The sequence below is a fragment of the Cibotium barometz genome, chromosome 17 (assembly GCF_041138505.1).
Source record: "Cibotium barometz isolate CiBa-2024 chromosome 17, ASM4113850v1, whole genome shotgun sequence".
In the NCBI taxonomy this organism is placed as follows: domain Eukaryota; kingdom Viridiplantae; phylum Streptophyta; class Polypodiopsida; order Cyatheales; family Cibotiaceae; genus Cibotium; species Cibotium barometz.
The window spans coordinates 53,909,228-53,933,949 of NC_141062.1; the positions used below are offsets into that span (position 1 = coordinate 53,909,228).

Consider the following 24,722-nt stretch of genomic DNA (forward strand, 5'->3'; position numbering starts at 1 on the left):
GACACTATGCACTATGAGGGTGTATCCTTTAAATAACTGAATTCATAGGTTTCCTCTGCCATAAGCCGTCCAAGAAGAGTCCGAGAAGAGGGTAATGTGAGTCCAAGTGATCTGGGAGGTGCTCTTAAACCCGTAAAAAGTGATACTGGCCCCTGATGAGTGGAGAGCATGCAAAAGAATGAAGTGACAGGTTTCCGATATTCTAATGCACCACATTATGTGAGATTTTAATGCCCAAGAAAATGGAAAAATCACCTGAAAAATATTGCCATAAATGATGTTGCTGCTATAGGAGAAGCACTAGGAGAAGGTGGCCATCAATCATACGAGAATCTTCAACGGGAAGCGACTGGTCCAAGTAGAGGGAGTGGACAGCAAGAAGCACACGGTGAAGGGCTGAGGCAAGCTGGAGCCGTCAAGAAGGAGGTGGTTGCAGGCTAGAGCACGTGGAAAGAAGCACAAAACCGGCACTAACAAGTGGCGTCGGGTAGTTATGGCTCACGTATAGTTTTTTTTTTGTATGCGTGGCAATTTTACACCTTAGACCCGTAATGTTTTGTTTTGTGATGTGTTTTTTTTAAAATAAAAAACCGTCTATTCGTCGTTTGCTTCTCAAACGGACAGCCGGCTGGAGCAAACCCACGAAGGGGTGTGGCAATTTGATGGAGGGGTAGGAGGGGTGCCTTTTCATGAAGGGGTACCTTACTGAAGAGGTAAGATCCCTTATTGATAAGTTGCATGCTGTCTTGCCTCTGTTCAAGAGTTTTCTGCATATGGCTGGCCTGACATTAATCAACAAAAATTGGGAGTTTGGGACTAAATTTGATGGGGCATTCTCTCCTGCTCTTCCATTCAATACCTGCTACACCCAATTTTAGGATTTGGACTGATTGAATTTAGGGTTAGGATTAGGACTAATTTTAGGGTTAGGGTTAGGATTTGGGCATGTCACAAGGTAGAAAAAAGTTTGCTCTGATACCACTAAAGCTTTTATAGCTTAATTAACATTATTAACGACTTGATTAATGAACATAAGACAAATGCTGCAGGAAAAGACTGAATGATTGCATTGAAACAAGGACCTTCCTTAAATAGAGGCCGAAAAGGTACAATTGAAGAGGCACATCCCTGTGAAGGGGTGTGGCTCTTGAATCAATAGTTATGTCCTTAGGACTTAGGGGTGTGTCTTTAATGAATAGGCATGTCCTTTAATAGTGACCCATGTGCAAGGGTGTGACCCTTCACAAGTGTCTTTATAGTTAATGAGGGATTAAGGAGTAATTAGGGAGAGATTAACAGAGTTAGTCACAATCGTGACACATACAATCCTAGGTAGTCTCTCTAGCTTAGCATCTAGGAGAAGGCCATCTAAGCCATCTAGTTGACATCATGACCCACTTTTGGGCCTTGTCCTACATGGAGCTAGCAGGCTCGTGCCTTTGAGGTTAGGATGGAGACATTGATGCCCCAAGCTTAGAGATGATATTGTATGTGTTCCTCCACGTGACGTCATCAGTGTCCCTTTTGAGACCCTTCCTTTGATTCATTTATTGTGACATTTAAACCAGGAGAGGCAGAAACCACCTTGCTCAACTATGGACTTCAAGATATCAGCACCCTTTCACAGAGTGCAGCTCAAGACCGACTCATCGGAATCAGGGAATAGGGGAGAAGTCTCCACAAGGGCCTAGCCTCCCTCCCATGGGCGCAGAAGCAGATCTCAGATAGTATGTGGGTGGAGTCTCAACTAGAAACAACCTGCATAGAGATTCGAGGGTGGAGTATCGATACCATGCTTTTTTGGACTCGGGCAGGAGACAGGGTCGTTCGTGATTTCTTTGAGACTACCACCACAGAGGAGGGGTGTGAAGGGCGAGGAGCCCAGCTGGTACCATTGAGACTAATCCCCCCCCAGGTTCAGGCCATAGCCACAGGTTTCTTCAAAATTTTACTTTCTACAGATTCCCTCACACCTCAAGTGTAGGTGGCGAGGGAGAGAGTCTGGCAACACACGCGGGAGGTGGTGCCCCAAGGCCTCCATGCCCTCTTGTACTCCTCTCCATGCCCTTCTGCGGGGCAAGTGTCCAAGCAAGGATGGCTTGCCAGTCTCACTCCTTCTACCTCATTGGGATCTCATGGAAGACGGTTTCATGGCTGCCTTCAATGAGATCATGGCCTCATGACTCTCTGAGGGGATGATTCGCTTGAATCCTAAGGAGAGTGGTGACCATTTTGGAGATCCAAGAGTGGCGCCCCATCACCCTGTTAGGAAAAGCTTACAAAATCCTCGCCAAAGACATTAGCAAGTCGCCTGCAGCCTCACCTCCCCAACCTAATCCATGGAAACCAAACCGATGGCCTCATCCAAGGTAGGAGCATCCTAGATAACATCTACGGAGGTGGCAGCAGCTAGACTTCATAGTAGGGAGGGCATGGTAGTTCTTCTAGATTTTGAGAAGGCCTATGACAGGGTCCATTGGGCTTTTCTGGAGGGCACCATGCTTAGGATAGTCTCCACCCTATACTTGGCGGGGCCTCAAGGGGGACAGGTTGCCGATCTCCAGATCAGTCAAACAGGGATGCCCCCTAGCCCCCTTCCTCTTCCTAGCGAAGTCAATGAGTAGCTCTCTCTCCGCGAAGGAGCCATGACTCCAATGTCTTCGCCTCCCCATTAGATCCCAAGCAAAGCTACTTGACTTGGAGTTTGCAGATGACACAGGCGCCTTCCGAGAGAGAGAGAGAGAGAGAGAGAGGGGGGGGGGGGTGAACCTGCAAAGATTTGCCCTCACCATCGAGACCGTGTCCTTAGCCTACATAGCTTAGATCAATTGGCATAATTCTGGGTAGGACCTTCACCGACCCCAACTTGGCATCTAATTTATTCATTTCAGTGGATCCCCACGGACACCCTAGTCAAATACCTCGGGTGCCAGGTAGAGTCATCTCAATCGAGCACCAGCTTGCCCCCCTTCTTTTGAGCATTCGGAATAAGCTTTTGTATTGGAGCACCACCCACCTCTCCCTCACCGGTCGCACGTTAGTGCCCAACCATGTGCTGCTAGCCACCATGTGGTATATCACTTCTTACTCATCATTTTTTTCCAGAGCTTGCATGTGCAGCCTGATCCGGAATTTTCTGTGGGCCGGGCCCGACGGTTGTGATGACCGGCTCGGGCCAAGGTGACCTGGAGAGTGATTATTTAGCCTCAAGACGTGTGGCGGATTGGGCATCATAGACCTAGCGGAGCAAAGCCCTGCTAGGCAAGTTGAACAACACAAGCCTTCTACTTGGTGGTGAGCCTTTGTTATTAATACGATCTTGGCTCAAACCCCCTCACTAGAGGGCCCCGAGATTTCCAATATTCAATGGATCTTCACTCAGAGGCTCGCACCCACCTGTGCACCAGCTCGAGAACACATTTGCAACCTGTTTGATGAGAGCTGGAGTCCCCTCAGTTTTGGCCCAGCCTGGTCTCTTGGCGAGTGGACTAGCCTCAAGAGGCTCAAGACAGCACCTCACGGGGTGATCAAGAGGCAGATAGCAGATGGTCCTCACCATCAACTCAGCCATCCCCCCTAACTAGCAAACCCCCCTCCAAGATCCACCCCCCACACCCCCCCCCCCCCCCCCCGGCGCCAGTGGCTGGGAGCTTTCAGAAAGGAGACCATCTCTCATTTTCTTAGTCGGATGTGGATGTTTGACCCTTTCCCTAGCAGAGGACTTTAGCAGTGGCTCACTTCAGAGGGTATGGATCATCATCTTCCATGAGCACCGTTGGCACACTGAAACCCCCGCCCCACGGCGCAAGTAGCTCGAAACAGGTTGTGGAGACTCTGGCTCTCGGAGGGTCGGTCCTTGACACGGATTTTGTAGGACCTTGCCAAGTGGGAGTGGACAGACCCTTTCAGCCCACATAGCCCCCTTTTTCCACTCCTCAGCAAGGCTAGACCGCGGGATCCAAATGCACGAGATTGATGGTACTCCCATTTCAGTAGACTACCGGTTCTCCTGAGTCATCTCACCTGGCTTCCTCAAAGACTACTCGAAGTGACTGTGGGACAGTATCTGACCTCAGAAGGTAACTCTTTTCCTTTGATAGCCCACAGGAGTTTAGCAGTTGGCACAGGCTAGCCATCGGTGGTCGTCTAGCACAATGCAGCCACCGCAAGAGTCCCAGTGACATTGCCTTGGGTACTGCCCCAAAGCGTAGCAGGTTTGGCTGAGGATTCTTTGTCTCTTCACCACCTCTCAAACTTCCTCCAGCATCATCAATTGGGAGGCAGTTGTCCGGGTGACGGAGTCGGGACCCATCATCCACCATGAGGAGACAAATGATGATCAAGCCCTCACGACCACCCACCCCCAATTTTCCAATAGTAGCTTGATCCCCGCGACACTTGTCGACGGTGGGAGATCATTAGCAACATTGTCTCCCGCATGGCACAGCTGGCGACACGGTGCAGTGAGGCCATTGAGGGATCCCTCACCATCCAACAAAGTCCATCCACGCCATATGGATAGATATCATTCATACCCTCAACAGTCAGTGGGGGGACGCATGCGAAGACATCAAGAGGCCCTCCTTTTCACCTGACAGCATTGCCCCTTCATCTTGGATAGTGCCGATGACCCTACCTAGCACTATAGGCCACCGGTTTGCCCCACCACCCTCCTCCTTGTATGAGGTAGTTCGCTCATAGAGTAGCCAGTCAAGGAGGGGACTGCCCTCACCATTGTCTTTTCCTCCTTTGGATCCTTTGGAGGTTGTGAGCATGTATTTCAGCCTGTTGGCTGGTTTTTCTTTTAACCAACAGAAAGATCTATTTCCCGGAAAAAAAAAGAACTTGCCTACACAATCGCTCACTTAAAGCTTTTTCTTTGTTTATGGATCTTATGCAATATGATGATATCTACTATCATCCTACAGCTTTTGTATTTTTTTATACGTTATCAGCTTCTGTTGTAAACAAATTAAGGCTTTTCTTGGAAGTTTGTAAGGGAAGAGGGTATTCATATGTCATTGGTCATAAATACATAATCGTAAATTTGAACTGTGAGAGTCAGCATTAAAAGGATGGAAAAGAGATCTTACGCTTGGTTCTTATTAAAGTGCTTGCCATTGTGGGTATGAGGAGATCATGGACACATACATGAATACTCTCGATGCCAAGGGCCCATTGCCATAGAAACGATTGAACCATCCCAAGTGCAATACTACAGATTGGTCTAGATATCATGCGAGTGAAGATTGGATTCTGGAAATTCCAGATTGAAACTTTGAGGCATCATTTCAAGATAACCATATCATCAATGGTGTTCATAGGGACACTAGTTAAAACTTGATAGGGATAGATAGTTAAAACTTGATAGGGATAGAGACCCAGCGAGGTTTTTTTTGGATGAGCACCCTCTCTCTCTCTCTCTCTCTCTCTCTCTCTCTCTCACACACACACACACACACACACACACACGCACACAAATATTAGTCAAATTATTCTAGGCTCAACCGAAAAAAGAAAAAGGCACAAAGGATGGCCAATAATATGTAATTCTATGTGCCTTTTGTTACACACTCAAAGCTGTAGGAGATGCTTTGATTAGGTGTTCGAGTAGGTCAGACAGGTTCTCTCCTCTTCCTAAGAACCCTCCCAATAACCTTCATTATTTTGAACTACTACGATTCTTATTTTCTCTCTTAATCCATCCTTAAAGAACTCCATATGGCCTCAACTGCCACACCATAGAAAAGTTAATGCTCTTCTTTGGAGTCCATACACAACTCCAAATACAGTAGGTCAACAGACACGTCTGAGACCTCATAGTTGGTTTAAGTAGACGAGAGTTTCTACCTCTTCTTCGTAATAATCTTCCCAGTAGCCTATCTTTTTAAATTGGCAAACCCTCTTTTAGAAACAGTTATTTTGACTTTCTCATTTCATCCTCAAAGAAATCCATATGGCCTGAAGTGTACAAGAATTCTCGCTTTTCTTCGGAGTCTACAGACAGTTCCAAATGAGCTAAGTCTTCAAATGTCATTTGATTCTTCCTCTACTCTCCCTCACTGCATATCTAGCATCCCTGTCACTTGGAGGATTAATTCTTGTAGATCACCAGTCAATTCAACCATCAAAGCTTCAAAGTTGTCACGGCAATCCTTAGTCCATCCAGATTCTTTCAAGTGAAAAATTTCATTCCATCTTCTAATGTATGTTCGGGAGACATCCACTGAGAAAGTAATGTATGTTCGGGAGATGTCCAGTGAGAAAATCTCATTCCATCTAATGTATGTTCGGGAGACATCCAGTGAGAAAGTCAGACCATTGATGAGCAAGGGAAGGCAGCCTCGTGGTTAAGCTGTGCAATTCATACAGATACTTGCAGCCACATGGGCAAGGGTCCTGGCAAAGCCAAGGATGTAACAAGCCAAGAGATTTTTGTATGGTCTCCATGGCATCTACCACCAACAGGGACTGTAAAAGAGTACCCCGCCTAACCCTCCACAAGTCGGCTTTGAAGCCACGGCTATTTGAGAATGAGACGAAACTCACAGCAACCTTAATGACAAAATTAGTAGTTTCTGTAGCAACACAGAAAGGCACTAATATTGTCAAGGCTATGTCTAGTCTTCATCCCCAAGTTAAGTAACGTTCATATAGGTTGGCCATTGAACTAGACAACAGTATAGGCCTCACACCATAATCTGGACTCCTCAAAGTAACACATTATAGCAAAATATTCAGTTATTACAAGAAAAAATACAGTTTTCAAGTCTCTTTCTAGAGTTTACAAAACAGGAAAAGCTTGAAGCATCAGCTTAGCTAAGTCAATGTTGAATCGAACAAAGTTCTTGTAACTTTTTTCCAAACCAGCTTGCCAGTAATACAGCTTGTATGATTGAGGACGTTGCCTTAAGGCTTAGACACTGCACCCCCTTAACTGACCTGCAAACGTGCGGAAAAACTCATCAGCGTTATACACAATCTGAAAGTTTTTTTCAAAAATGAAGAGAGAAGATAAGGGACCGTAGACATCCATTTGCTGAACTCGTGTGCCGAATCACCATAAAACAGCTGATTCAAAGTTCTAACTTGACCTCAAAAACAGTAAACTCCGGAACAGCTTACATCGGACAATCCCATTCCAACTGACCAAAAATGTCAAAAAACTCCAAATACAGTATATTCTGTGCTCACCATTGCACTAGATTTTGAAGCCTTCGCCGCCCAGTCGCTGCTTCTGCAAGAGCTTTTCTAATAGCAGCATGTGATTGGGTCTTATATTATGTTTGTTCCTGAACGCAAACCTCAATGTTCCACACAAAAGTCAAGGCAAGAGAAACTAGATGATCTTGCCTTTAAGCTCCCAAAAATAGCCCTTGATTTTCTTGATTTGCCTTTTCAGCCCTGCTAATCAAACTCACGGTGCACATGGTCTCCAAAAGTCACTGCCATATCAGTAGCAATTGATTTCAGTCACAACATGGTAGGAAACATACGAAAGAAAGACAAAAGTACAAGCATACCTAGAGCTGATAAATGGTCTGCATCTGACATTGAAGGATCACTGCTGAAGCTCAAGATGCTGGTGTAGCAGATATGAAGAACATCACCTTGCCCACTTAAGAAAAGATAGTCGAGGTCCAATGAAACGGAGCTGTTGGTCCAAACAAAGACCAGGTTTCTTTGTCATCTGCCTTCTGTAAGCGCTGCGCTGCTGGATTCCACTTCTCTTCCTGATGAGCCAGTTGCATCGAAGGTAGACGCGACAATGTTCCACCTCCAGACTCAACCGTTTTGTTGTTATCACAAGACCAAAGACTATAAGTAGAGCTGCCATTTGTCGAAATTTTGTGCTTTTCCTCATAGTTCGGTGTGGGAGTAGAAGCTTTGTAGTCATCTAACCAGCAATAATCATCCAATTTTGGCTGCTCATTCCCTATTTGTTGATTGTTCACTTTGTTCTCTCCAAGCACTAATTTGTTTGTTAAGGTTTTCATTGGCCGAGGACCAAAACCCGGAGGCGGACACATGACTGCACAAGTAAGAGATGAAGGCTTTTTCGTAGGGATTGAACTTCTAGTAGCAGCTGATTCTACTAACTTGGAGGCTGTACCTGCATAGATTTTTCTTTGGACCTCTTCGTTGAGCTTCTCCATAAAAGGTGGTGTTGGTTGTCTTCGTGAAGAAGAGTTAGGCATAGTAGTAAAAGGCAGCGCACCATATTGACTTGTACCATTAAAATTCTCATAAGCAAGCTTATATGATCCATCTAAACCATCACTCGTGAAATCATCAATTGTTTCCAGCACACAAGTCTGAAGCTGCTTAGGCTGTCCAATCACTCCTAAAGAGTTCGCTGCTTTTTTGAAGACCGGTGATGAGCTTGATTCAATACCATTTACAAACTGCATAGAAGGCATCCTTGTCTGGTCCAGCCAATGCTGTGCAAAAGATGGCCTACTAGCCGGGTTGTGGTTGGCTGAATTAGCTTTGGGGTCAAGATCCTTTAACTGAGTGCTTATGGCAGCTAAATTTGTACTATCTGCAGAGCAGGATTCTACTCCAGGTAGAGAAGTGCCAACAAACAAGGGTATTGCATTCGACATACACGAGGGTTTCATTGCTGATGATGATTTACTGATCTCTGGAACAGATGAAATAACTACACCTGTCATGCTGAGTCCATTTGAAAATCCCCCCTTCCAAAAGGAAGATGCAGAATCCCTCAGAGGCTCTACGACAGAGGTGCTGCATCCACTAGGTGCTGCCATTATGGGTTGTTCTTTCAGAACAGGTCGGAACACTATCAACTCTTCATCATCATCATCACATGCCTGCTTATTACATAAGGATTCAATTACAGGTTCTTTCTCTTTGGATTTTGTAGCCACAGTTTTCAAACTCCCATCAACTGGTCTGAATATCTCATTTTCTTCAATGCCATAAGACTCATTATAGGGTTTCTTCTTAAGCATCTCTCCTGGAAGATGGAATTTCCCCAGATCTTCATTAAACGACATACCCGTCCCACTCCCCTCCACCATACTGACGATTCCTTTTCCTGTCGCCAGAAGCCTATGTAAGCGAATGTGCTTATCTTTTTTGATCTCTGTACCTTTACCATTAGATCTTTCAGCATACAAAAGAGCAACATGTGCAGTAGCTAATGGAGAAAACCCTTGAAGCTCAAAGTCTTCCCAAAGTGCAACACCAACTTTGGAATCCTCTAGGGAAGATTCTTCCAAACTATCATCCATGGCATTCTTGTCATCACAAAACCTGTTCAAAAGTGTCACACACTGTTTCCAAACAAAAGACAGCAAATTTGACTGCTCCTCTCCTGCCTCAATCCCTTGCACCATGTCAGGTTTACAAGCTAGCCATTCCAAAGAAACTAGTATTGCCGGCAGGAGAGAACTACTAGAAGCATCATTTGCCTCTGCACAACGTTGCATAAGTTGGCCCACAATTCCCAAAAAGGCTGTGAATGCATACTGAAAGAGAACATCTTGTTGTGAAGCCTCTGTATATCTTGATCCCCATTTTACGTTCTCCACTGTGCAGATGAGAATGGAGACGAGTTTTAGGGCTCCAAAAGCTCCATGGATTTCAGGCCCCATTCCAATACAACTACCAGAGCCTAACACCAGCTCCAAATTTTTGTCATCAAGTTCAAGTAGCTGTTCCAAATCATGAAGTACCCCAGAAAATACTTCTTCGTATTTTTCCAAGCTGTCAAAAAACCATATAAAGATATGTTAACAAACAAACTATGTATATAAATGACATTATTATCACAAGCTAATATAAAAAGCTTATCATATAGCACACGCACACAGTCCACCCATGAATATACTGACCCTCCAGTCGCAAATGTATGACTCAAAAAAGAGTCAGGGAGGAATCTCCTGCAGTAGAAAGATCCGGATTAGTCTGTGTTGATTGTTGCTGTTCAAGCTTCTGGAGACCTGTGCCCTGACAATTGCACTTGTCTTTCTGCTCAAAGAAAGGATCTATTTTTCATGAAGATGTGTCCAAACTGTGTTATGTTGTCTCACTATGCCTGGCTCAATCGTGGGCTGGACCACCTTTGGGTGGCCTGATTGGAGTGTTTGTCCGCTGGGAAATTGCTGATACTGGACCAATTTGGTCACCGTGTTAGCTGCTCTTCTAGAAGTCGTCTGCCCACTTGCTCCATATGTTCCTGGCCCCACACTCTCATAGGAAGGCTAAGGGTGGTGCACCCTGCAATCTCCCTTCGTGCTTTTTCAATAAATACTCTCATAGAGCCTCTTTCTCCCCTGGTATCAGGGCTCACAAATTGGACAATATGACCTCACCTAAAGGCTAAGCCTATGTGGTGCCATCCCCTAAAACAAGACTAGGGATGTGATAGCTGATGTGATTCCTCCTGCTTGTCTAATTGTCCCTTAGTGCTATTTCAATAATGTGCACTAGCTCGAATCCATAAAGCATAGGATCCTGCCTTCAATCTCCATCATGCACATAGTATTGTAGATGTCAAGGTTCCGACGGTGGCAGGCAAGAGGTAGGCACCCAGAGATCTTACATGACGGAACCTACGAAGTAAAGCACAGTGTGTGTATGGTAGCAACCCTTGAGCAGCATGGCCAAAGTACAAGTGCAGCTTTCCGGACTTTTATTCTGCCTCTCACAATCAGGTGCTCATCAAGGGGGCCCAAAGTGACAGATTCCCCCTTACTCACATGGTCCGACAGGGTGACCATCTCAAGCCTTTCCTTTTCTTGATGGTAGCCGAGGCCATGAGCAGTTTCCTCTCTGCCCACAAGACCTTTTTACAAGGGCTGCGCCTACCTACCCACTCACAGGAGAAGCTACTTGACTGAGTGTTTACCGATGACATAGCATCATACTTGTCAAAAGATGTGAGGAATCTCCAAAGATTCGCTGATGCGATCGGGGCAGAGGCCATAGTAGTTAGGAAATGCGTTTCTTACAAGGAAAGAAACGTGGAAAGGTTTCCGAAATTTTTTCAAGCAAAATTTTTGACATTCCCCCCCCCCCCCAAATCTCACGTCCAAATCTGTGCCATGTTTTTTTTTTTTGTGGCATGGAATGATGGATGATTGGTAACAGTGGACCATGGTCTTTGAATCATGATCATTTGACATTGATGATGGATGATTATATGGTTTTTGTTATTTGTGATTCACAAACTACAGGCTTCAAATTGATGTTTCCATGTATTCTATGCTTTTAGTGATATTTTTACATATTTTATACAATATATATTTGAAATTTTGTACATGCAAAAACCTGTAGGTAGGAAACTTTGGGCTGATTTTACAAAACCTGTTTGAAACGCATTTGAAACTTTTAGGAAACCCGTTTCAAACACCCCCTAACTACGATGGCTGAGGCTGCCATGTCACATGAGGAGGATGGTGAGGGATTGGCACTGCAACTTGGTCATTGTCACATCTCAACAGTTCCAGATCTCATCAGATCTCTCCTCTATCTTAATCATGTTTAATCAACATCTTGTTCTTAATCAAGCCTAGGGCTGTGGATCAATAAAGCAAGGCTTCCTATTGCATGCAACATTGGTATCAGAGCATTCCGGCTCAACCGCTAATCATTAGTCCCAAGGAGGTACACATGTCCAGCAAAAGGACACAACAAGATAGCAAATGGAGTGGTTTGTAAAAACATGCGAAGCCAGAGGAAGCATTCCCTGAGGGTATGTATGCATAACCAGTACATCATTATTAAGCTCTCATATCAGTTCCAAAGGCCTAGCAACAAGCATTATCAGTTCCGGCAGGTGACCCACCACTCTGTTAAAAGTAAGGGAAAGCAAGCATGGGGACAGCAATGGAACAAATGTTGAGTTCTTCACCAAGACTTGGAAGTGGAGATCAGGAGTAAAGGTGTTCAGACAAAAATATCAGTTAAAGTCAAAGTCAATAAAGTAGAAGGTCAAAATCAGTGGCAATTCTAAATCAATAGCAGTCCAGGGAGGAAGGATGGCAGAGTGTCTACCCCGTCATCAAGTTTAGTAGAAGGGAATGTCACGTGCATGCCCATACCATGGCTAAACATCTGCATGAGCAGTCTGAATCCTTGACTAATCATCAGTTAAGTCAGCAAGTGAGAGCATCATCAGTAGTAGCGATAGTACCATCATCGTCATCATTATCTACGATTCTACAGCATCGTTATCTTCATCATCATCAACTTCATCATTAGCAGCATCATGGAAAGGTATAGGAGGCCTATCGGCTCGCAGCCAATGTCCTGTTGGCTGGCAGCAGGTGTCACGACCCTGTGAATTTGTGCAACATAAGTGTGAGCATGGTGGTCGGTGAGCAAGATATATGTTTAAGGTTCATACTTGGGGACAAAAGGGAACTAAGGTTTATAACCCCATGTGTGGACAACCCCATGTGTGGAGGGGACAAAAGGGAACAAAGGTTTATAACCTTTATTTTTAAAAAAAGGGTTTATAACCTTTATAAACCTTCCCTTTTTTGGAGCATCGTGGCCCCTAGGCTATTTTGGGGGGCCTACATTTTTTTTGGAGAGAGTTGGGTCAGCACCCTTTCTCTCTCTCTCTCTCTCTCTCTCTCTCTCTCTCTCTCTCTCTCTCTCGCTTTTTGGGAGGGAAGGCTGGCTAGTGGGCTGCGCTACAGTACACACACAGGCGCCAACTGAAACTCTCTCTCTCCTTGCTTTTGGAAAGAGACTGGCTGGCGGGCTGCGCTGGAACAAACACAAGCACAGCTGAATCTCTCTCTCACGCTTGCTTTTGGAAGAGGCTGGCTGGCAGGCTGCGCTGCAGTACATACAGGCGCAGCTGAATATCTCTCTTTCCCTTGCTTTTGGAAGGCTGGGTGGCGGGCGGCACTGCTATATACACAGGGAGTGCAGGGCGTTGCTCTAGGCAAGAGGAACTCACTGCCTGGCTGAGAATGCAGATGGCTAGATGCTGAAGCTCACGTCCATCCAAAACAAAATCTTCCCACCACAAAGCAACCCCAACATTGAAGCAATCATCCTGTGTATCCATGTCTCCCCATAAGAGCCCTGAAAGCTCCTATACCTGGACAACTGGTCACGGATCTTCCGCCTAACATTTGGGTCAAGCACAAGTCGAGTCAAGACAAGTCTCCATAGCTTGCTCACCTCTACGTCACTTTCTTGCCCTTTACCCTAAAACTCAGGGTCCACCACATAGGCTGCTGCATGCAAAGGAGAGGGGTAGGAGTTCCACCTACGCACACATAGGGCACGGATCTCCTCATACATGTCCTCATCTGGCTCCAAATCCCTCAGCTTCTCTATCATGCTGTCCATAACTGTGCCTATGCCTCACGTTCCTTCCGAATAGAGAGTAACTCCCCTTCCTCTAACTCTGGCCGTGGAACCCCAACAACAATGAAATCAACAAGGTCGTAAGACTCCAAAACAGATTCCATCATTACCTTCCATATGCCATAGTTGTTCCCGTCCAACTGACGGTCCACTGGGAACGTGGGGAGTGTCGGGATCTTCAAGTGCTTCTCAGCCATCTCAAGTAAATCTGCCATTGCGGGGGTGAAACTGAAAAGGGTGGGTGGGTGGGAAAAATGAAGAACTAAACCTGCAAGTGGCTGTCCAGCAAATCAGCCCGCCTTCCTCTTGCTTCTTCTCTTCCCGTACGGCCCAAAACAGTCCTCCAATCAGCAACAAAACAGCCCCTCTCTTGCTCACACAATTCCCAAGATCTTCCAAGAGCCTAGAGCTCTGATACCATGTCAGAATATCCAGCGAAGATGAAGACAAGATCTGAAAACACAAGAGCAAGTGCGCAGTAGAAAAACACAGCAATAGCGAAGGAGAGAGAGAGAGAGGCGTGTAACTCTGCTATATACACAAGAGAAAATCCCAAGATCAGAATACAATGTGTGGGGGGCCAAGGGGCCATTTTATATGGCCCCCGATGACCAGTCGGCCAGTAGAAAAGCAGCCCACAGCACTCAAAAAGGTCCACGACCTGCTGCAACTCCAGTCGGTCAGCACACAGGAAAAGTAGGGGAGCAGCAGGGACAGTCAGCCGTCATCTGGATCAGCCAACAGCCACAGGACAACCTCCCACACCTAGAAAAAATAGGAAAAAAATATGGAAAGTGGGAAAAAATGAGAAAACACCTAAATCGGGCGGGCACACCCACAACAGAGGCCCTAGTGTAAATATACAGACAGGAGATGACTCCTAACATTTTTTCCCTGTGACTGGACACAAGTTTTTTCCCCGTGTGAACACACTTATGTGTGTTGGGCACTTTGCCATAGGCTACTATATACACTCACTTGTACTTTCATTTTATCATTTTTGAGTACATCTTTTCCAGCACTCTCATGTTTTCTCTGTGCTTGAGGATGTGTGTGTGTGTGTGTGTGCAGGCTAGCTGCCCTCCTACCCAACATAAAGTATGTACAAGCATTTAAGCTACCTTTTTGAACCATATAAAAATACAAGAAAACCCTAACACCAAATCTCTCTCTCCTCTATCTTAATCCTGTTTAATCAACATCTTGTTCTTAATCGGCTTCGGGTTGTGGATTAGGACAACAAGGCTTCCTATTGCATGCAACATTGGTATCAGAGCATTCAAGCTCAGCCACTAAGCATTAGTCTAAAGGACGTGCACAATTCCAGCAAAAGAAAGCGGTACATTAGCAAATGGAGTGGTCTGCAAACAGGCGAAGTCAAAGAAAACATTCCTTGAGGGTATGTACATAGAACTAGTACATCATTAAGCTCTCAAATCAGTTCCAAAGACCTAGCAACAGGCATGATCAATTCCGGCAGGTGACCCACCGTTGTGTTAAGGGTAAGGGAAAGCGGGCATGGGAGCAACAATGGAACAAATGTTGAGTCCTTCAGCAAGACTTGGAAGTGGAGATCAGGAGTAATGGTGTTCAGGCAAAAATATCAATTAAAATTTAAAGTCAAAGTCAGTAAAGTACAAGGTCAAAATCAATAGCAGTTCAGAATTAGTAGCAATCCAGGGAGGAAGGATGACAGAGTGTCTGCCCCGTCATCAAGTTTAGCAAAAGGGAATGTCATGTGCACGCTCATGCCATGGCTAAAAGTCTACATGAACAATCTGAATATCAATTAAAATTTAAAGTCAAAGTCAGTAAAGTAGAAGGTCAAAATCAATAGCAATTCAGAATTAGTAGCAATCCAGGGAGGAAGGATGACAGAGAGTCTGCCCCGTCATCAAGTTTACCAAAAGGGAATGTCACGTGCACGCTCATGCCATGGCTAAAAATCAGCAACAAAACAGCCCCCCTCTTGCTCACACAATTCCCAAGATCTTCCAAGAGCCTAGAGCTCTGATACCATGTCAGAATATGCAAGACAAGATCTGAAAACACAAGAGCAAGTGCGCTGCAGAAAAACACAGCAATAGCGAGGGAGAGAGAGAGAGGCGTGTAACTCTGCTATATACACAAGAGAAAATCCCAAGATAAGAATACAATGTGTGGGGGACCAAGGGGTCATTTTATATGGCCCCTAATGACCAGTCGGCCAGTAGAAAAGCAGCCCACAGCACTCAAAAAGGTCCACGACCTGCTGCAACTCCAGTCGGCCAGCACACAAGGAAAGTAGGGGAGCAGCAGGGACAGTCAGCCATCATCTGGATCAGCCAACAGCCACAGGACAGCCTCCCACACCTAGAAAAAATAGGAAAAAAATATGGAAAGTGGGGAAAAATGAGAAAACACCTAAATCGGGCGGGCACACCCACAACACAGGCCCTGGTGTAAATATACAGACAGGAGCTGACTGCTAACATTTTTTCCCTGTGACTGGACACAAGTTTTTTCCCCGTGTGAACACACTTATGTGTGTTGGGCACTTTGCCATAGGCTACTATATGTACTCACTTGTACTTTCATCTTATCATTATTAAGTACATCTTTTCCAGCACTCTCATGTTTTCTCTGTGCTTGAGGTTGTTTGTGTGTGTGTGTGTGTGTGTGTGTGTGTGTGCGCGTGCGCGCGCAAGCTAGCTGCCCTCCTACCCAACATAAAGCATGTACAAGCATTTAAGCTACCTTTTTGAACCATATAAAAATACAAGCAAGCCCTAACACCAAATCTCTCTCTCCTCTATCTTAATCATGTTTAATCAACATCTTGTTCTTAATCCGCTTCGGGTTGTGGATTAGGACAACAAGGCTTCCTATTGCATGCAACATTGGTATCAGAGCATTCAAGCTCAGGCACTAAGCATTAGTCTCAAGGACGTGCACAGTTCCAGCAAAAGAAAGCGGTACAGTAGCAAATGGAGTGGTCTGCAAAGAGGCATGTACATAGAACCAGTACATCATTAAGCTCTCAAATCAGTTCCAAAGACCTAGCAAAAGGCATGATCAATCGTTATCTTCATCATCATCAACTTCAACATCAGCAGCATCATGGGAAGGTATAGGGGGCCTGTCGGCTGGCAGCAGGACCCTCTACAGCAAGAAGCCAAGAGCTATAGAGTGGGCAATAGGTCTGGGCAGGACCAAAAGACACAAGCGCAACATTTAATCAGTATTGTTCCAAGGTTTTGTCCATGCAACAAGCCGACAGCACTACTATGCTACTGGCCGACTGCATCCCAAGCATATATAAAAGCATAAAGTCATTCATTCAATTATTCATCAAGTCATCATTCATTCATCTAAAGTCTACTCCTCAATAGAAGATATGTAGAAGGAACCAGGAGTCACCCCTATGGGGCTGACCAAGGCCTGAAGCATGTACAAGCATTTAAGCCACTTTTTGTACCATTCAGCAGAAGTCTTGAGCAGTTCAAGCATTAGTCTTCCAAGGCAAATCTCCAAAGCTCCTCTTCAGCATTCAGCCAGCATACGTGCAGTACTATAGCTATCTAGACTTGCATACCTTGGATTGGTGGATACTCAGCCGATGTATGGTCTTCCTCGTCCTTGCGTTAGACAGTCATATCGCTTGTTCTCAAGCATTATACAGCATTCTCCAAAGAATTAATATAAGCAAATACCTGCTTACACGGGAGGCCCTTCAGTGGGTAATTGGGACCCAATTGTGTGTTGTCTACTTCACTTCTCTTCTCTCCTCTCTCTCTCTACTCTGTGAATTGGATGCCAAAGATCTCACCACATAAAGGTATAAATAACGCCTTGTTGTGTTACCACGATAAACCTCAACGCCCTAAACCTACCACCAAGTTAACCAGGAGGGATGTCACGTGCACCCTACAGTGGAGTACACAGTGACACACTGGCATGATCATCAATGCAAATATTTGTACAAAATAATAGCTTTTCTACGAATATTTGCCGTACGCCATGACCCCATTGTGAACCCTCAGCCCAGAGACACTCAGGCACGAGCTACGTATGTCAGTCTCTGAGTCATAGAGGTCAGTCCGGAGTCCATCCTCTTAACCCACTTGGAGAATTCATTAGTTAAGCATGTAGCAATCAGCCTTAGCATTAGGGATTCATTAAATTGCATTAGCATAAGCACTGCCAGCCCATAAGGGCTTCATCAAGGCATTGGAGGGGCCTAGGTAGCCAGTCGGCTGGGGGAAAAGAAAGCTGAGAGCTGGGCGCCTTGTTACTTTGGGTGTAAGCTTGCTTTCTCTGGGTACATACTCAAAAAATCCTGCATGCTTGAAGCGTGGGCTGAAAGTCGACCTCTAAGTTGTTCCATTACAAAAAGCTGAAACTAACGTGATCTACCCACTCATTGTTGGGTAGGGGGCCCTCCACCTGTGCACACAGACACACACAAAGAACATAGAGAGCAAGCAAGGGGTGTGTTGGAAAACTCACCTAATAAGATAATAGTAGTGAGTACAAGTGAGTGTATTAAAGTACACTAGTCTCAAGGCTAAAAATCCCAACACACGAGTGTGTTCACATGGGAAAAACCCCTGCCAGCACAAGGTAAAAAGTGCCCATGTGTAAGACTGTTCACACCAGGACTTCCCGAAGGCCAAAGGCTTAAGAAACCCCCCTGAAGTGAATGGTGTGAATGTGCAGGGTGTGTGACAGATCACCTTGAAAATGGTAGTAAGCCTAAAGCTTTGTGAAAAGCTTCAAACTTCTCCCTAGAAAGGGACTTGGCAAACCCATCTACCACATTGGCTTGTGTAGGCACATAAGTCAAGGCTCTCTCCCCCGCATGGAGCCTTTCCCTAACATAATGATAATGCACCTCAATGCGCTTTGTCCACGCATGAAAAACCAGATTCCGCACCACTTTGAATGCACTATGGCTATCAGTGAAAATGGTGGTAGAAGAAGGCTGTCTAATACCAAGATCTGCCAGTAGACGGTGAAGCCATACCACTCCACAGTAGCTATGAATGTTGCCCTATACTCAGCCTCACAACTAGAAGTGGCCACTGTTTGTTAGCTGCTTCCTTCCAAGCCATGAAATGCATGAACTTCCAAGAAGGAAACAGTTACCACTAGTTGACACCCTAGCGTCATAACATCTTGCCCAATCACTGTCAGTGTAGACGGTCAAGCATAAAGAAGACGCATTGCCATAAAACAATGCAAAGTCCTGAGTGCCACGCTTCCCTACTTCCCATTGCCTAGTGCTAGGGTAATGCATAAATCTGCTCAATTATGACACGGCATCCTGAATATCAAGACAAGTAGTGCATAGATACATAAGGCATCCCACAGCCTACTGATAAGTGGCAACATCAAATGGCTCGGAAGAGTGAGGAATCCTTGGTAATACAATCATATTACAAGGGGGATTGGCCCTATTGTAATGTCATTTAAATTTCAGCATTGCTATCTTGTTTGGTTTTGTGCCATTTCATCTTGTTTAATAGTATTAATAGTTTGTATGTGTCAAAACATTGTGCTCAAACCCTTTTGGAGCATTTACACATAAGTTGAAGGTGCTATAGCAAAATCCGTTGTAAAAGAAACTAGAATAGCATATTTAGGCTTAGAACATCACTAATCCCATTTAATGCGAAAGACCAAAAGCATTATAAATATGCAATTAATAGTGTAATACACGAAAATGCTTACACGCAAAAATAGATAATTTGGCCAAAGTTTGTTCTACACTTAAAAGTTTCTTAAACATACAAGGGCTTGGTGCTAAAAGATCATTGGTTAGGCATTGCTCAAACCTACCAGCCAACCTATCAAAGTCCCCCAACATCTCGACAATTGAGGTCCACAAGGCACAAGGCCAGACCCCTTCATCTTCACTCCAACCGTCTAAGCTGGTGCACAGAACTCATAACTATCGGTTTTCAGCTCTATAATTATTTTGTTCTCCCTTCACTTTATTGTGCCGACTCAAGTTCGTGGAAAGCTCTAGTTTTGTGAGCATTGAGGTGTGTGCATCTGTTTCCTTACGAAATTAAACGTGTTGTTGAAAAAGCTTAAAATTGAAACAGATGTTTCCCCATAACAATTTAGTCTTTAGCCGCTACTCAACAAGTTAGACCACTTTTTCATCTTTTCATTTTTAAGTTCAGAATAACTGTTACATGATTGCCACTAACCTTGTCTTTGTGAAAAGTAGTCCATTCAAGCGCACAAATCGCACGAAGAAGCAATTGATAAGTTCACCCGGAAGTTTTTGAGTAACTCCCCTCTTAGCTGGTTTTGGAGTTCTATATCGGCTGGCTTTGACTCCTTCGGAGGCTTTCCTTAGTGTACGCTTTGATAAAGGCAAGACCGTGTCCACAGCAGCAGCAGGAAGCTGTTCATACTTTACCCTGTTCTGTAGAAGGCCAGAAACAATGTTAGCAATTCTCTCAGTACACGACTCTTATGCAACCAATTACTTCAGTCTTTTGTAGTGATTGGAATCCAAACAGAGCACCTTATCGAATAGAATTGTTAGATTTTCTCGTGTTGTTGGGAAGGGCTTCTCAACTGCCAAGCTCCGAAAGTAGTGGTATACTGCAAGTAGTTCATCCCCAACATATACTGCAAGGACTGCCAACTGCAAAAATAGATAGAAGCCAGAAAAGAAGAGTATGGTATCCTTAAGTTTGTCATATTTTAACAACTCAAAAGACTCAACTCAGTTTTTCCACTCTGACTTTTGATGCAGATATATTCACCTGATTGTGAGGTTGGCCATCCACTGGCCAGTGTGCGATTGCCTTACGATAGAAATCAGCTGCAATGGAGAAGTCATAGTTGGCCGGGTCATTCCCAACATAGAACTCCTTGTAACGAGCATAATCCCCAAGGTTAACCAAACACCTGTAACAAGACTGCTGGCATCTCTTCAATTCCACAAACTTGCTTTCATGATAGTGCACACCATCAAATAAATCAGGGGAAAGCCCACACTGGGCCCTAAGCTTTGGTATCAACTCATGGTAAAAGCCTGATGCTTCTACAAGAAAGCTTTTGAACCCTGCTAGTACTGGTTCCTTCTGCAATAGATCAGTCCATCTTTCCTTAGAAAGAGATGATCTTGCTACAGACCAGCCCTTTACAGAGCTGACACGATGTCTAAAATCCTCAATCTGCCTGTAGTGTAGGTGCCAAAGAGATTGTTCCACATTATGAGCTTCAGCAAAGGCATGGTCTGCCAGAATAATGCTTTCATAGAGGACCCGTATGTTATTGCAAAGGTTGCGCACATAAGGATCAAGAGCTCCCCTTGCCGAGAGGGATGCCAAAAACTTCGTTTCCAACTCTTTAGCCTGTATTAGAAAAAGGAAACCCTATAAACATAGGAAAAAACAATAGAGATTGCATTTCCTATCAATCTTCACTTCAGCAGAACATGGACTGAACATTGACAAGAACTACTGCAAACCTGCACTAACTCTTCAGAGGAAGAAGAAGAGGAATTTTGACTTGACTGCTTCATCATCCATTTGTTATAGACCATACCTATAAAACAAGTCAAAAAAGGTCTTCAGGCTCAATGGGTTTACCAATGAAGGGACAAGCTAGCCAAAAAGTAATCAGTATATTTTCCTTGTATAGTAGCAACAATATGCTCTCTCTCTCTCTCTCTCTCTCTCTCTCTCACACACACACACACACACACACACACACACACACACACACATTGTATCATTGTGCCACTAGCACTTACAGGGCTGTTTTTTCTTTTAGCTCTGTTTGGGTTTTCTTTTTAATGTTTTTTCCATGATTCCGTCACAACATGAACACATTGTAACACTTTTGGTCTCATTGACCCTTGGGACTTTTGTAGACAATAATGGAACATTATTTCCTTTCTCTCCAACTTCTTTGGCCTTAAGATGGCTAGGGGTCTCCTGAAGGGGAAAGCCCTGACATGGTGAAGAGAACTCAGGGAATAAACGATCGCTCGCTGAAGCTCCCGCTGCTCGCCCATCACCGCCGCCTTCGCTTCTTGCTCCCCCCCTTCTACTCGCTGTTGCGCCCCCCCCCCTTCTCGCGGTCCTGCCTGCTTGCGCCCCCCCTCCTCGCTGCTGCTGCGCCTCCCCCTTTCTCGCCATCTCATTCCCCCCCCTCCTAGCCTCTTCGCGCCGACTCACCCCCCCCCCCTCCCTCTTCGCCTATTCGCCCTCCCTCCCCTCTTTCGCCTGATTCGTCCCCCCCCTCTCCGCCTGCTCGCGCCCGCCTCCTCTCAGCAGTGCCCCGCCCCCCCCCCCTTCTTGTTGCTGCCGCCCCCCCCCCCCGGGCTTCTCCTTGGAGTTTGTTCGCCCCCTCCCTGCTCTTTCGTGCCTTTCTTCACCCCCAGGGGGGTTTCTGTTTTTTTTTCCTCTTCTTCCGGTCTTCCGCCTCTTCGTGTGCAGCCCGTTTCTTGCAGGTTTCCCGTTTTCGCCTCGCCTTCGCCTGAGCTTCAGACTCTGATGGAGACTCCTCCCGCCTCGCCTCAGAGGGACTCATCCGCAGCCCCCTCGCCCGCCCCCGAGGACATCCCCATCAGGCTTTCTCTTTCGCCGGAAGAGGAAGCGAGCCTCACCGCAGAGGTGGAACGCCTCCAGGCTCATTCCACCATCTGCCGTATAGTCGGCACTCGCCCCAGCAGAGGGGAGATCAGGGATCTTCTTCAGGCCCGCCTTCTAGCAGATGTGGGCAAGATCCTGGATGTACAGCTCTTGGGCCGGGGACATTATCAGATCGAGTTCGAGGCCGCCCAGAGCGTTGCCAAGGTCCTTGCCATGAGTCCTCTGGACATCAGGGGTGCTCGGGCTTTCTTCAGGCCTTGGCAGCATGGATTTGACCCAGCTGCGGCGGAGCAGGGAGAGCGCCTCTTCCATATTACAGTTTGTTTCCCTGGTCTCCGCCGGGAGTATCTTCCGCTCCTCTCCAGGCTCGGAGCATTGGTGGGCTCGGTTCTTGAGACGGGCCCCTCAGCAGCTTCAGTGGTGGCCAGAGCAGCTGGGCTACCTTCGGTCAGAGTGTTGGTATCTGACATCTCCTCCCTTCCTAAGGTCATTCAGCTACCTAGGATAGGGGGGGGGTGGATAGATCAGAGAGTGGAGTTCTCGGGGCTCCCGAACCAGGGCTTCATTTGCAGGCAGGTCGGTCATCTGGCCAAGGCCTGCCCTCGCAGGAGACCCCGACCCTCACCACCACAGCAGCAGGCTACTGTTGGCCCGCCCACAGATTCGGCTCGGCAGGCTGCCTCCGGGACACCTGCTCAGGCCACAGAGACCTCGGAGTGGCAGCCTGGACAGGGGCGCCGCCGAGGGAGACAGCCACAGCAGCACGCCCAGAGACCGCTGCAGCAGCAGCCACAGTCTCAGCCTCACTGGGTTCCCATGAGGAACAGCTTTGCTCCCCTTCAGGAGGAGACCCCTGCAGCGACTGAGGACCAGGAGATGCCAGCTCCCCCTTCTTCACCCCCCCCACCCCCGTCCCCTCCCACCGCCTCGTCTCCACCTTCGCCTCCTCCCGCCTCCGCTCCGGTTTCGGCAGCGGCTCCCTCTCCACCTCCCTCGCCTCCCCCTCCTCCCGCCTCACCTTCCCGGGAGACCCTGGCAGTTCCCTGGCGCTCACCTGCAGTCCGGAGAGCGCTGAGCACTGACCTCGCTCGAGCATCACAGAGGAGACCTATGCCGATTAGGGCCTCACGGATTTCATCTATCCGCAGTCGGCTGAGTCGCCTTGGCATTAGACAGCGCTCGGAGGATTTGATTATACCTTTACACGGCTTTTTGGAGCAGAGGGCCCCCATGAGCCAGCACCCATTCGAGTTCATGTAGTGATACCTCCGGCCCGCGGGGAGGAGGCACTAGACTCAGCGGTGGCCTTCTCGTTCCCTCTATGTGGACCTTGTGATCGGGAGTGGACTCTAGAGCTCGCTCTCAGCACTTTGAAGACTCAAGCAGTTGAGTTTTCTCACCACATGAGCGATCTGGAGGTGACTGATGTGATAGGCCGACTTTGGGAGTTGGCTCATTTTTTCTTGGATCCCGGGAGTGTGGATACCTCAGGGATTCGGCATTTGGTCGTGCGCATAGTGGCAGACTTGGCGCGCGACCCTGGATATGTGAGTATACACGAGGTTTCTCTGTCAGAGCAGGAGGCAGTCGCCATGGGCCACAGCCACTGGCGCCTGATCCGGGATTCTTGCAGTACACCGGGTGGGCAGATTCGCAGCCGTTCGGATGGGGACTACTCTCCATCCAAGCCGCTTGCGAAGGCCCGCCGTATGGCTGAGACAGCATCCACCTCAGCAGGGCATCCATGAGGATCATCTCATGGAATGTGCAGGGCCTTGGCGGAGCACACTTTATACGCTATCGAGGTTGCTTGAGGCAGGAGCTTCAGAGATGCCTGGTTGGTGGCAGCATTGACATTTTGATGATGCAGGAGCACCACTTGGGTGAGAGCAGGATCCGGAGATATGGTTCGGTGATGCCTGGTAGATGGGACACTTTTTGGTCTGCAGGGTTTGGTCCTTTGGGTGGACAGGGAGGAGTATGCATGGTTATTGCAGATGTATGGCGGCAGGCCATTGTGGATCGAGGGATCATTGTGCCTGGTAGAGCACAGTATGTCATTCTGAGGATGCATGATGAGCTATTGGGTGTGCTCAACATCTATGCGCCCAATCATGCTAGTGCCAGAGCAGAGTTTTGGACTCAGGTTACAGATGCATTGCCAGAGGCCGCACATTGGTGTGTTGGGGGAGACTTCAACATGCTCGAGGACCCGGCAGATAGGGTGGGAGGCAGTCATGTTACAGTGCATGGCACGGAGCTTGCAACTTGGGACCGGTTTTGCATGTCACTGAGGATCACTGATGCATGGCAGCATGGGGCTTTCTCCCGGTCTCAGGACAGTCTTAGTTTCTCTCGGTCGGATCGCCGGCAGGGAGGGACTAATCTATCTCGGATTGATCGCTTTTATGTGGGCGATTGGTTAGGGGAGCGAGGGGGCTCCGTCGGCATTCTTGCTGGCACCTCATTTTCAGATCATGCGCCAGTTATACTGACATTGGAGGAGGGGACACGGGAGCCCAGCTTGCAGTTGAGGATCCCAGAGAGGGTACTTGCAGATCCCAGTCTCGCTGAGGACATTGAGAGGATCTGGCATGATAGTCAGTGCTCTGACCAGGATGCAGCGGGCCAGTGTGCCCAGGGACTCATTGATCTTAGCTCTTTTCTACATGCTGCAGCTTTGACACGACTGGGAGAGATTCGCGAGCGGGAGCAACGGCTGAGACGCAGCCTTGCTTCGCTACAGCGCCTTCAGGAGCAGCA

General features: G+C 46.8%; 1 protein-coding gene across 1 annotated transcript in view; it reads right to left on the reverse strand.

The window, feature by feature from the left end:
* Positions 1-6,683: 6,683 nt before the first annotated feature.
* LOC147630174 (nonsense-mediated mRNA decay factor SMG7-like) overlaps positions 6,684-24,722 on the reverse strand; it is a 30,799-nt gene continuing 12,760 nt past the window's right edge. The window contains exons 2-8 of the mRNA XM_086811817.1: positions 20,831-20,907; positions 20,121-20,714; positions 19,877-19,999; positions 19,554-19,774; positions 7,524-9,732; positions 7,195-7,445; positions 6,684-6,942 (exon numbers count right to left, since the gene is read on the reverse strand). Coding sequence (XP_086667943.1) covers positions 7,620-9,732; positions 19,554-19,774; positions 19,877-19,999; positions 20,121-20,714; positions 20,831-20,907 — 3,128 coding nt within the window. The 3' untranslated portion in view covers positions 6,684-6,942; positions 7,195-7,445; positions 7,524-7,619. The remainder of the gene's footprint in view (positions 6,943-7,194; positions 7,446-7,523; positions 9,733-19,553; positions 19,775-19,876; positions 20,000-20,120; positions 20,715-20,830; positions 20,908-24,722) is intronic.